Genomic DNA, 14,761 nt, shown 5'->3' on the forward strand with positions numbered 1-14,761 from the left:
GCCAAATATCGCTGATTGCACTCCAACATAGTTTGACACTGGTCTGTTCAAAGTCATTGTAGTTTAAATAAAAGGCAACACATGGTTTTGCTATTCAGTTAGTAGACTGTGGCATGTTATGTATGCATTCGTCTAGTTTTGTGGGAATAAAAAAATGTAAAAAATCAACAAATGTGATACTTTTTATTGACCAAATGTTACAGTTCCACTGTTACATCCTACAAAATACAAACAAGTTTTTTTTTTTAGCACAAGCACTGCTTGTAAATGTCTACACAACCTATGGGTCTTGCTGCAGAGTGATAAATGAATGACCCACTGACTATGGCAAGTCACAACCTATGTACATCTTCAATGCTCAATTACAAAAAATAAATAAAACATCACAAGGCCTTTCCTCTATGGTTTTCATGTTCCTAAATTGTCATCTGACTGGGCTGCAATCCTTATTCACATGCTGCCCCCTAGTGGTAAAAACTAACTCCTGCTACGTACTGATATTGTACTCCACCATCACAGATAAGATTCATGCTGCAAGGGGGTCACAGCCATGGAAATGAGCACGTAAAGAGACCCCTCCAACAGTCCATAAGTCGATCCTGTGCTGTAACCACAAACACACTCATGACAGGCAACGTACGGTCGATGTGCCCTTTGGCAAAGAATGTACAGAAAACATTCCAGTATATCACATTAACATCAACAGTGGAAACAGTATGCAAGAGATAAACACTGGCAAATTTGATCTGGATTGAAATTAAATACTTTTAACATCCAACAAATTAGATAAAGACGACGGCAACGAAGACCTAAAACACGTGGAGGAACTATTTCATCCATTGTATCAAAGTCGCTTTCAAGTATCCTCTTTCAATGATCGTCTCCTAAAGTGATACACCTCACACAAATAAAATATATTTACCACAAGAGCATCTGATATACAAGACATGCAGAACTGCATCACACTTCAATCTATGACTTCTCATTCATCTGAATCCTTTTAGGCTGGATCCACCTGATGACACTGACTGGGATGTTACAGATCTAGATGTGGAAATTGGACATGACATAAGGCCAACTTTTGAGTTGATAATCCTGAAATGGCTCACTATTCGGTGCGTGCAAGTTCAGTAAATCTAAACTTTTGTTTCTGCATTTCTGGCATCCACACTCATACTGTAAGTATTCCCAGATTTAAAGACCCGTTTGCATAAATTAGCAAGATACACAAACACTGCGGTTGTGACGTACGGCTTGAGGTTCTGTGAAAGGTGTGGAGGCATGTTCTGGGTGTCATAATAAAAAGGTGTTTAAAAAAATATCTCTTTTTTTTGTGCTTCCAAGTATTACTAAGAGTTACCTTCATCCTGAAGGACACAGAGTAGTGTAGGACATTTTTTATAAAACACACAAAACATAAAAAACCTTCCAGGTGATGCTTAATCAACTCATCAGAATGTCATCTTCAGATACCAAATGGCAACACACAGCCTGACCATCACTACGTAGCCAAAAACATTGCCAGTAATACAGAGCGCCACTGAGTGCACTATGACTCATTCTGTTCTCTCATGGATGTACTCAGGGTAGCGGGATAAAGCCAACATCAGGTGCATCGCCGAGAATCAACGTGGTGCGGCTCAGCGACGGGGAGGGAGAAGCCAGGCGGAAGGCTGGGTTGATAGAGTGCAGCGAGTCTCTCCTCTTGCTGCTTCTGCTGAACGGGGGGCAAGGAGCAGCCACAGGCTGGAAGGTGCGCTGTCGTGAGCAGCCGGCGGATGGTGAAGGTTCCGTGGAAGGCGCCGCCGTGCTGGAAACCTCCGGGCCCAGGGGGGTGGTCTTTGGGGTTCCTGGGGGGCACAGGCCACGAAAGTCGAAGGAGTGGACCATCCTCTCCAACACGTCCTTTGTGCTTTGAGTGCACTGTAGGGAGAGGGAAGAAAATAGAGACGGTAAGAAAAAGAAGCACGTCATCAGTTTGTGTTATGAAAGGCCGAGCTGCAACGACACGACAGTAAAAAACAGCGCAAACACATTAAAAATTCTGCAATGTGATTAAAATGATTAGGTGAGAACTCATTAAGCACAGTGAAAGCGATGATAGCACTGATGGAAGCATTGTCAAAAAGAGTCAAATGGAGAAGGATGGAAGAAGTGAGTTAGATGCAGACAATGCAACACAATTAAAGATTGAAATGTGTGGAGAAGCTGCTTTTTCCTGTGTTTCTTCTGGCTCTGATAAAAGCAGAAAGGGAGATACAGTTTATGCAGACTTGTATTTGCTTGCGCCACCATGCATGCACAATAACGCCCCAACACACACACACACACACACACAAACTCGGGGAAAAAAAATCTCTGAACAACAGAGTAAGATCATCGAGCTCCATCCCATAATAAGTGAGCGAGGGAATGTTAATGAGACAAGAATGGATGGTAGTGAAGCATGCACATTCACGAGTGAGGCAGCGCATCCATCCACACGATCACCACACACCAATCACAAGATCTACCTCAACTGCGTTTATGTCAAAACGTCATAGAAAATAAATAACTGGTAAGGCGACAGCGATTTCAAACCTAAACACAGATTATGTTATGAAAAAGTGAATGGCAAGTGGAGAGATGTTGTGATTGGCTTAATGTCCAACCCTACTCTTACCATCGACCGTCTACAAGCAGCAGTGCCCTTCAGGCTGTGCAGGACAAAGCAAAATCCTGACAGTTCTCCTCCTAGCAGGGTGGAATGGATACAGTACAACACCGAGGGTCAGATCTTTCATCCAGCAGTAAAGTTATAGGCATACGAAACAAATGTTCATGATAAATAAACCCATATTTTTGCTTATTTATATCTACTGAAATAAAGCTTTTTAAAACTTTACCCCAAACATCTTAAAATCTGCAGTCAGGAACATGAAGACAAAAAGAAGAAAAAAATGAAGAGGCAAAGTAAATTAAAAACAGAGACCAAAATTTCAAAATACAAAAATAATGTTTATTTAACACATAAAAAGAACACGTTTTAGGTAAATAAAATATGGCCGTAAAAATAGAAGTAAAGGTGGATTTCTGAAAATAAAGCAATATAGCTATAATATATCAAAGACATTTAATATGACCATATTGAATGGCAAACAGATTCAAGACATGACCAATGATCTGATAAAGTGCTGATTAATTAAATACAAAACCTCTTCTAAAACCGTTTGAATGTTCTCATAAAAAGCTGTCCATTAAGTCCTTTGTATGCATACACCTCCACCACAACATACGTATAAGCAAACCCATTATTACAGTAACAAGGAGGTAGATACAGCAACATGTTGAATCGAAAGTGTAAGCAAACATAAATACAAGTCAAATATCAAAATGGTGCAACAAATGAATGTGTTCACTGTCCCACAGCACCAACTGACCATAATATTTATATTTCTAACAATCTGACAGGTGACGCAGCAACTTAACAATCACCTGAACAAATGAATACATTTCTAGCTCTAGAAACTTTTAAAATGCTCTTTGCTCCCTTTCTTGGATTTTTAAATTCTCAATGAGGCCAAACGGCGTTACAGGTGGCTTCAGAGACATTTTGTTCTCAAGCTCAAACAACACAGCGCTTTTTCATGATGCTGCATGGGAATACTCTTCAGTAGTAGTGATTAGCTAGCTTAAAAGGGGAACATATACTGATTTACAGGTTCATATTTATATTTTGGGTTTCTACTGGAACATGTTTAGATGCTTTAATGTTAAAAAAAAACATATTATGTTCGTCATACTGTCTGTCTGAATATACCTGTATTGACTTCCTGTCCCAAAAGCCCTGGTCTCTTTAAGCACCCTTCTGAAAAAGCCAAGACTGCTCTGATTGGCTTGCAAAATAAAAACGGCACACCTTTGCAAAGGTAGTTCTCAAGGAGGTGGAGGGAGACATCTGTTCTTATGAGCCTGCATGTTACGTAACAGGTGGAGCCAATGTTTTCAGACCCAGGCAGCCCACAATAACTGAGTGGGTTTCCTTATTTCAGTTTGTAGGCACTCTGGATACCCAAATGTATGTACACGAGCACTGACAAAGTTTTCCATAATTTCTACTGTGGATCTTTTGCATTATTGTGTCAGTTCAAAGCCATCATAAACTGAGCCCTAGAAATGTTATTCCTGTCCAGTCAGAAACCCATGCTCCGCTTCCTTTTTTTCATGATACGCATACAATGCACAACTTTTGATAACATAGCATGTTGGCAACTCTACTTGAGGAACTGAAGCTGGGAGTCTGGACGATGAAGGCGAGAACACAGAGTGGAGAAGGCACACAAGGGGCAGCCTAACAACAACAACAACAACACAGTAGCTATGGGACAGTCAGGACTTGGGAGGGACCACAAGCTGGTTCATCCTACCATGTGTGCGTCATTCTTGGCCACGAAGGGAGGCAGCTCTATCTCCGAGGCTGAAGCAGCAGGGATTGCCTCATTGAGAGGCAGGAAACCTCTTCTGTCAATCAGGCTTGAGAACAGAGCGGAGGATTATGTTAGGATGCATGTTAACATTGACTGAACATGCATTGTAACCAGTGGTGTGCAAGTTCACACGTCACAAGAGCTGGCTAAGAGTTCAGTTTATATAGATTCACGACTTTGAATTTTGAACTAGGTTCACAATTCCGAAAAAAATGTACTTGCTCACGTTCATTTCTTCCCTTTTTTTTAATGAGCTGCTCAATTTTTCTTCTTTTTCAGTCGAACCTCCTCCTACCCATTGAACCCCAGCCCCCAATCATTTTAACGGCTCAATTCCCATACTAAATTAATTACATAATTTGTAATGGGATGGGGTCATCTTTGCTCACCTCGGGGGCATGGGGCCACATAGTGTCGCACAGCAGTTTGTTATAATACTGTTGTAACTGTACGGGTTCCCAGAATCCTCTGCACACCGTTTACTTGACCAGGAGCCCTTTATCTGCAAAGTGAAGAAATAAAGTATGTTAAGCGGTCAGCTCAGGGATAAAGTCTATTTTAACAATCAAGAACTAAATCATACAAGAACTCGAATAAGTCCTTACATCTTCATTTGTTGTGAGGTTGGAGGCTACTAAGTACGTATGGAAGCCTGAGAGGCCCAGAATCGACCAGATGGAGAAGAAACAAATCACCAACTCCACCACAGTGCAAAAGGAAGAGTCAAGGCATGATAATGTCACCATTATCAATAATGAATGATGAGAATAAAGGCTGGATTATAACCCCCATCACCCTACGCACCAAAGGACCCCTGAGCCCTGAAGATCAAAGGCTCTAATGCTGTGTCACCTTTAAAAAGCGCTATACAAATAAAATGTATTAGGTCATTTGTATATTGGCTAAAAATGCCATTATGGCTTTTAAAACCAAATAGTCAGAGGCTGGACATTCTAATCAGATCCTCTGCTTTATGAGATAAGTAGCAACGACAAATCGTCTATGTATTATTTCTAAATTCAGAAACACACACCATCATCATCATCATCATCATCATGTAATGCGGATCATGCGCACCATGACGAAATTAACCCACGCCCTGTCTGTGAATAACAAATCGAACCATTCTGTAGTCAAGCAGTCTATATTTGTCTAGCCGATGACATCATCTTACGAGAGCATGAAGCAGCAAACCTTATAGTGGAAAGCCATCTTCCTGAAAGCACTGCTTTGCTAACTCTCTGATCCTATTAAACGTGGGCTTAGGCTGGGGAGCAGCGGGGGAAATGCCTTGTCAACAGTGTGACTTGTGCCATTTGTCGACACAAAAGGGTTACGTATTTAAAAAGATCCCATCTGTCTCATAAACAGGTTGATTATTTGAAAATTTGGTGTGTTCAAAAGGATATCTGGCAGGGCTCTCTTGAATGGCTTGAACAAGGCTTTTACCTTCTTGAGAGCCTGGAGAGAGAGAAGGTCAAAAACAGAAATAAATTAATCTTAAAGTGGTTCTTGATGACAGGACAGGAACACCATACAAGTACTGAGCGTATTTGTGCCTTACGATGTTTGAATACTTACGCAGGGTTATGTGTGTAACGACACAGCCAAAAATGAAAGATGTCAGAAAAGATAGAGAGATGATGAAGCTGTAGAAAAAGCGGTAATTGCGTTTTCCCACACAGTTCCCCACCCAAGGGCAGTGGTGATCAAATCGTTCTGAGGGTGAAAAAACAGTAAACATAGAGATTAGAGGCATGTTTATAGTAGTTGTAAAGTACACTATTAATAAGGCTTAAGAGTCACCGCAAGGTTGGGCGCAGAGACCCAGCTAACGGCTAAATCAACGTTAGTATTAAAACAACCGTTTGCTCGTAAACTACCTATTCACAGACCTGGTGTGATGCTTATAAACCTCCAAGCATTACGTTTTCTTCCGAGATCCTGAAACGACTTTAATGTAACGTTTAATAAAACAATAAGTTTTTCCTCCGACTTTCTCGCTGGCTTGATGTTGCTCTCTGGTTGCCTAGGAAGCGTAAACACTCAAAGCCACTCATTGGTTGGGCTTTTGATAGGCTACCTTGGGCGCTGCCGCTACATTGGCCGCTACCGCCTCTTCCATAGGAAATGAATGGAATGGCCGGGTCAAAGCGTTTTTACCGCGTATAATGTGTAGGGGCCTTTAATGTCAAACTTACCATACTCAAGTATTATTACAATATTCACAATGTTTTCAAATCTTAAAACAGCATTCAGGTGCCCATGTAATTAATGAAACAACGCATGCTGTAATTGTTCGTCATATTCATACTTGCTCATAAATTCAATTCCAATGCAAAAGACCGGGAGTAGGGAGGAGTCTGAATTAGACTAATCAACTAGGCATCTTCCATACTTTTTAGTATGAAATCCCCACTCTGTTATTACCCCCCCTCAACTCACTGCAACTTTGTAGGATAGGCAATGGATTTTTACTGGCTTTAGCTGAACATTTTTGCACTAAATGAGATCTGCTGATTTTGTCTCCCATTTGTTCCACTGGAGGTAGGTTAGGAAGGGATCTTTTAACAGCCAACAAAGAGGAGGAATGATTACAGGAAACACAGACAGTATATATGTGCATGTACATACACGTGAAGAATGTTTTACGACAAACTTGGAAAAAATGTGAACCTATGCCATAACAGGACAGACCGACCATGCTGGCGAAAGAGGATCTCTGAAGTCTCAACCTGAAAACAAAAGTTTGCTCTGTCTTGCCTAATGCCTTTAAGACCACCCATTATGTCCACGGTAAAAGTAACAGTTTATAGCTGCATCTTTTTGGATTTTGTTAAATTTAGCACTGCATATTCAAGATACAGATCAGTGGATTAACATGGGAAGGTGAGCTGCATGAGGCAAACTAATGAAACCTAACAGACATGCTTAAGTTGTTAAGTTTTATTAGTGCGGTTAGAATAAGTGGTAACTTCTCACCACATCCTTACCCACACAGTTGTCACACAGGCTGCAGTGGGAGGTCCGAGGTGGGCGGAACATTTTACATGTGAAGCAGTACTTGAGCTTTACCACCTGCTGATTGATGAGGATCTCCTTGGTTCGTGGCGGGGGTCGATACGTAGAGGATCCTGAGGTATCTTAAAACAGAGAAGTTCAAGAAGAGAGACTCACTGCGACGTGCAAATTTGATGTTTACCTAATCAGCACTCAAATGATATAAGGTATAAACACAGATAAAGCTATCCCTGGCTTTTGTGCTCTTCAACCACGATACAGGGTAAGCTGCTTAGGTCTTGGTAGGGAGTTCAACAACAAACCCGTCCCTCAGAGATCCCCCATATGGCAAAGCTCTTTTACCCCATCTGTCCCAGAGCAAAGTATGCAATTCAAGGGTGTGCCTACCTATCTGCTTCTCCACGTCTGCTGCTTCATCTGGGGTGGCCCTAGGTAAGATGCCTGGGTCTGTAAAGCTGGTTCTCAGCAGGGAGATGACCACAAACACAAAGAGCACCCCACCAATCACAGGTATAAAGACGGTCAGATGCTCCACCAGGAATGGGCAACTGTCAAAGAAAAAGATGAGTTTGTATCAATCCGCCCTAGCCAAAACCCCCTTTAATTCCTGAATTAACAACTTCCACGTGCACATTAGAAAATACTTTTCGTGTTGCATTCAGGGGTCACTGGAAATAAAACATACAAAAGGACGTTTCTAGTTACTCACTCAAATGCAAAAAAAAGGCCACATGTGACAACAACAAGACCCAGTGTCAGAGGAAGGACACCGCTCTGTCTGGCCACGATGATCCGACCATCGCAGAAAAACCTGTTCTTCCCTGGAAACACTTCCCATTTCCTCCGCGACCGCTGCACTTTCTTCTCGGCGTGACTCTGTGCGGATGAGGGCGACACCGACAGCGCCCGTGGATCTATCTGCTGGTACTCGCAATTCTTCATCATGTAAACAGTACTGACACTAAAGGCACACACACACACACAAACACGAAAACTCTCCTTTCTCGACGCGTTTTTTGAGAGACTGTCCTCTCAAGATTCAGTCATTGTACGGTGAAATAGTCAGTTGACCATCCTGAAAGCTAACGCTAGCTAGCGAGGGAAGCAGCAAAGGCATTCTTCTCCTTAGCAGAGCTGAATCAGTTCCCGACTCGACTCAAGGTTACCTACCATCTTTGGTAGTCAAACTTAAGCAATACATACATATTAGTACTCATTTGGTTGTGTTAAATCGCCCTGTACCAAAATACAACACCAACAGACGGGCTCTTCGGCTCAAGCGCTTTGCAACAGCTCACATTTCCTTTTTTTTGTTTCCGTCAGCCGATGTACGTCACGACGTGAGTGTTGACGTACGCACGCAGGGCTGTCTGGCTCCAATAGAGTTCATTCAACTTGTAAAAAACCACTTGAGTTACAGTGAATATAAAGCAAGTCAACCTGTACTGATGCTGAGTGGAATTGAACTAACCGATAGAAAGTGTAATAATAAACATATACACCAGTGTTTTCAAAGAATGAATAGAGTTGTGCCTAGAGGAACGTTTTATTGGGGGTCCTTAATATAGGATATAAACTGGAAGAGCTTGGCTTCTACCCTACAAGTATTGCATGTCTAACAAGGCTAGAGAAGTACATTTTAAAATACTGCATAATATATACGCAGTTAGTAGTAGCATTGCTTAGTGCGTATATGTTGTTGCAAATGGACACAGAAACAATATATCACAACTATTGTTATATATCTAAGAAGTTTTGGAGTGATGTTGAATCTCGTTTTTTTATGCTGCTTACTCTGTCTACTCCCTTACCCTTAATAATGCTCTTGAACACCTGGTGCACTTTGTTATCCTACACATGAAATTCTTTATTCATAATGTGCAAAATCTCTACCTAAATTTGCTCATTTCCTCCTAGATCTGACCTCTTTGCTTAAATCACTGGCCTTGGTAAATAACAAAAAAAGGAATACTATCTATTGTTTATTTATTTATTTTTAGTTAGTATTATTTATTTAATTGTCTGGTTTTTATTATTATTATTATTATGACTATTATTATCATTATTATTATTATTTGTACTCTCTTTGATTGATTTATGAACTATGTGACCAATGTGCTGTTTATCGTATGTATTTTTGTACATTTAAATTGTTCAATAAAGAAAATTGAAGGGCTGTCTGGCCTCTGACTTGTAAAAATGGCACGGATCTGTATGGTGATGATTTGTAGATCACTGGAATCAACGCCAGCGCCTGCAGAATGATGATCTGAGTGGATTGACATAGGCAACTATGATATATTATATTGTATTGACATATGCAACATATATATGTGCTGTGTTTCTCCCATATGGATTAATTGAAGCCAATCTAAAAAATATAACAATTCGTTACAAACAACCATATATATATATATATACAGTATATATATATAACTTTGCTGTAATTTGTTGGGTGATTATCTGAATTGAGTGCGCTTTAGTTCCCCTAGACTAACATAAATATGCAATTAAAAGAAACCACAATTAACAGAAACCACAAAATGCACGTACAAGACACCAATTAATAGGACAAGGTGTATTTGCATTATAATGTAAAAAACTAAATATTTTCTTTGATTTTTTTTTTAAATGGCTTGTGTATGTAATGTAGAAGACGATACACATTTAGCATGTTTTCTGTTACATTTTCATTGAATATCAAACAAATAAAAATGCAACCAACTTACCTCTGCATAATGTTAATTTAATAATATGTTTGTCTACTTTGACTATAAAACTAACTTTTCTGAAAAAATACATGAATTATCTTCGAAATTGCAATACTGACACATGTTCCTGTAGTTTTGTTTTGAACCTGGTAACGTCAAACCATTAACAAAAAAAAATGGATGGTAAAAATAATGGATCAGTCACTGTGAGGCATTGAGGACGTGAAATCACAAAAGGCACTGAATCAGCACTGAGGAAGTGACATCACAAAGAACTTGCTGCAAGGAAAGGCCAATATCCGTATATTTTATTTTTTGTTAATCAGCTCTTTCTCTATACTCTGTCATCTCTTGTTTATAACTCTGTAAAGTGAGATCTACAGACTAAAGTTTGCAACATGTATGTGCATTGACTGATTCTCCAGAGCATTTAATAGCCCTGGATTTCTATTTATCAACTAACCATCAGCTATGATTTAAAACACAGCTTTAATGACCGATAGTAACTGTGAACAGGCTCGGCCAAAGAGGCCGCTAGAAACAGCGTATCTGAATTCTTACGGAGTACAACTTTAAGGAACTGTGCCCTCATATTGAGTGCCTTCTGGGCCTGTGATGCTAACAAGTGATAGTCTCACTGTTTGTGATTTGACCCAAAGGCCAATGTCCTTTGTGCAGCTTTGATATTATTCACTGTGTTTTTAGCTTTGCTGTACTAGGAACACATGAGTCTTGCCACATTTTGAACCAAGCCCCCACCACAGTGACTTCCTGGTTGATCCAATACGGAAGTGCCGAGTTCTCTGAGTGTCCACTAGGAGTAGTTTGCACAATAGAGCAATTTTTCATCTACCCCCATGTTAGACAGGCCATTTTCACAGCATAATTAAACCTATTTAAGGCCTAGTAAAAAAAAAAAACATTCTAGTCTGTATGATCAGGTCAAATCTTCATGACAACACTGAGGGGTGGTGAATTTTTTTGTACCAGCCTAGTTTTTATTTTATTGGAGGTTAAAGTTTACGAATAATTAGGGGCGCGGCCTCTTGAGGGACAGCTAGCAGCTGGCCCTCACTTCTCCTCGGAGGCTAGTTGTCAGGATTAGCATGCTAACTCCGTTATCTCGACCTGGACTGCGGTCATTCGTGTGGGGGTGTTACCATAAGTGACAAGATGGTTTGCTCTTCGACTGACTGCACCAACAGGTGGTTTAGGAACACAACGTGCTAACGTTAGCTCTGTTATGCTCATTAAATAGCCGCACATGCACAATGACTTGCAATACAGCCTGCTATCGATGGCACATACACAAGATGCTAATCTGGAGCAGCGGGAGGATTCGGGCCGTGAGGGTCGGTGTCTTACAGTCTGTGAGCATGGTACTGTGTTGAATATCAGTTGAAATCATAGATCAGAAATGCTGGCTGCCTGCACTCAACTCACGAAGCCGGTGTAATCTCCACTAGAGACATGGGAAATTAAAAAAAAATGACTCCTGTTTCCTGGTCCCGCAAAAAAAATATCAACATTGTCTTTCACTCCCATTTATTTAGTAACTAATGCTGTTAATTCAGTATATGTCAGCAAGATGGAAGTATCTACCTCCCTAGTGTAGAGGTGCTCATCTGTTTCATTTGTGTTGTTTGTTATAGAAAACAATTTATTAAACTGTGTACGGGAAGTGACATTATAGCCACTACCCAGGCTCTTAAGGCTTTAGCCTCTGGCCCATGGACAATTTTTTATATTTAAAATGTGTATTTTACACAGATCAAACAATGTAATGCTATAAAAAACAAACAAATGACATCATTCACAGAGAAAGAGTAGTAGCCAACTTGTTCCTCCTGGATCTCCCTGCACCCCAGTCACTCAGATCCAGTCGCCCTGTGCTGCAATAAAGTCAACCTTCATTTCTGAACCACTATATTCAGTGTCTACAATGTATGTCTTTTTTGGCACCATTTAATGACACTTTTTAGGAATTACAGTCATATGGTTTTCTGATCTGATCTGATTTTATTCTTTTGGGGTCCCATGGTGTCATCTTGTGATGCTTATGCGGTATCACAGGACCAACATAGTTTGCATAGCACTTAGTCACCATCTGACACTGTTTTTTCCCTTTTTGTGTAATGTCAATTGTATGTCCTTGGCTGTTTTTATTCAATGTTGTAATATGTTTTTATTGCCTACCTTTAATTATATTTAACATTTCCTTTTACAAGACAATATACACCTTTATTGATTGATTGGAATTTTGTTTTTGTAGCAGTACAATAGTAACAACAGAAACATATATGTTAATAAAGAAACAGATTAGCAATATGAGGTACATCAACTAAATAAATAAAATATTAGGCTACCTAACTACAAATATATGAGTATTTGGAGACAAATGTCATGGTGAAGTCAGAGGTGCTGATAATGTGACAGAGGTGCTGATAATGTGACAGCGGTGCGATTAATAGCAGCATATATTACATTAAAGAACGTAGGGATTAAAGTCCAAGTTTATTTATGGATTCATCATGTAGAACCTCCACTATGACCTGGTCCCTTCATCTACCTGCTTTTATACCATACAGAATCTGCAGACAGCTCCATATTGAGGGATAACACTTTTAGGATACTTACATCATACACTCACCTCTCCAGCCCATTACTTGAGAAGACGGGAGTGCTACCTAAAACAATTACTATGATTTGTACAAATATGTTACTATATACAAATCATTTATTGTTATTTTCTAGTTATATTTCCTATGAATAAAACCCAGAGTAACCACTACTTTATTCACATTTTTATAAAGCCATCCAGATTTTTCCCCAGAGGTTATTGTGCACTATATTTTATAATTCATATTACACTCTGCCCTTGCGGTACCAATAAATGTCAAAATTAAATGGCAGAGTGACTCAACAGTCACTAATCATGCAGCCTTCATCTTGTTTTTGCTTTGTCAAATCAAATCAAGCCTTTGTTCACCTATTTATCTTTTTCTTGTAGATTGTTTTACAGATGAGAAACCAGTGCAGGGAAGATACACAAACAGGCGTGGAATCACACTCCATGTTGTGCAGCTCTCATTTAGTCAGCTGTCAGTATCTGCACCACTGGACCACTAGACAGAACATTGTCCTCTCATCCCCGCTGAAAATTACTGAGTCTGCTCTTACTGTGGTACATCTCATGTGGGGCGGTTTATTGATATGTGAAAAAGATATGTGACGAGAAGGGAAATCTGCTAAGGTGCTTAAATCCTGCAATGACTATAAATCAGTGAGTAGAACATGGCCTTATACACTACCATGACAATGTTAGAATACTTTATCCAATCTTCTTTCCCATCAGAGGAACATCTACAGAGGATCTACTGTAGTTAGAGTAAAAAAATAAAGCTGAAATAAGATTTTCATCTATGTAATAGTCTTTTAAGTTCCTATCCAGCAAAGAGTGAGTTAAAACAATGGTGATTGATCATATGACCCACTAATGAAAGCACTTCTACATGCCCATGGCGACCATGGACATATTAAAGGTGGCGACATTCATTGTAGTAAGGGCAGAAGTGTAGTAGGAATGTGTGTGTGTGTGTGTGTGTGTGTGTGTGTGTGTGTGTGTGTGTGTGTGTGTGTGTGTGTGTGTGTGTGTGTGTGTGTGTGTGTGTGTGTGTGTGTGTGTGTGTGTGTGTGTGTGTGTGTGTGTGTGTGTGTGTGTGTGTGTGTGTGTGTGTGTGTGTGTGTGTGTGTGTGTGTGTGTGTGTGTGTGGATTTAAGAGAGTTACATACAGGGGACGGACTGGAAGTAGAGAGGTGAACGTGTCAATAAAGTTTACAAACAAGCATAAAAAAAGCCAACACACATAGCAACAAGATGAGGGCTCTGAAAGAACAAGCTTGTCTACAATAACAGCTTACCCAAAGATTTTGCTAGAAACAACTTATCTCAATTCTTACAGAATACAACTTTAACCAGAGAAAGATCTCAGTAGTATTTCAAATGTATGCCATAATACCCAATTGTACAAACATCTGCAAATTATGATTTTTTTTTATTACAAATGTTTTCAAATCAACAAACTAATACTTGATTAGGCTGCAGTTCATTTTCACGTTTTCCATTGCAAATCCCAAATGCACAATCTGTCTGCTGTTGGTGTATTTTCTGTTATACATGCTCTGCTACATTGGTGTGTTTGTCTTTGGCTCTTTATCCTCTTGAAATTAATCTCATTAGTCCTCCCCCTGTGGATGAGTCAGTCTTCTGATGTTGTCTGTCAGGCATTTGATGCATTAAGGCTAAAAGCTTGTGTGACAAAGTGAATGGATGTTTTAGACCAAACTGGACACAAAGTATCCCGATAAGTTTAGAATGACCAAGGTCATCCATTAGTCAACCAAACACTGGAGTAATGAGAGGACATGAATTGACAGATGGGAGAGTTTTGTTCCTCTTTCACTTCAACTTCCGACTTTTGCAAGTATGACGACACATTTGATTGCTGTCATTGCACATCACATTTTCTATTCGGTAAATGAATCAGAGCCGACAGGAGGATA

The 14,761-nt window shown here is 39.9% G+C and overlaps 1 protein-coding gene across 1 annotated transcript; it reads right to left on the reverse strand.

Annotated features, from left to right (window-relative positions):
* Positions 1-301: 301 nt before the first annotated feature.
* zdhhc18a (zDHHC palmitoyltransferase 18a) lies at positions 302-8,515 on the reverse strand. Its single transcript, XM_083918504.1, has 9 exons — positions 8,197-8,515; positions 7,875-8,035; positions 7,460-7,609; positions 6,048-6,185; positions 5,876-5,927; positions 5,072-5,174; positions 4,856-4,968; positions 4,407-4,512; positions 302-1,923 (listed from the first exon to the last, which is right to left on the reverse strand). The coding sequence occupies exons 1-9, from the start codon at positions 8,430-8,432 to the stop codon at positions 1,582-1,584; spliced, it is 1,401 nt and encodes a 466-aa protein (XP_083774630.1). The 5' UTR covers positions 8,433-8,515; the 3' UTR covers positions 302-1,581.
* Between the last annotated feature and the right edge of the window lie 6,246 nt (positions 8,516-14,761).

Source organism: Echiichthys vipera (genome assembly GCF_963691815.1).
Source record: "Echiichthys vipera genome assembly, chromosome: 8".
Taxonomy (NCBI): Eukaryota; Metazoa; Chordata; class Actinopteri; order Perciformes; family Trachinidae; genus Echiichthys; species Echiichthys vipera.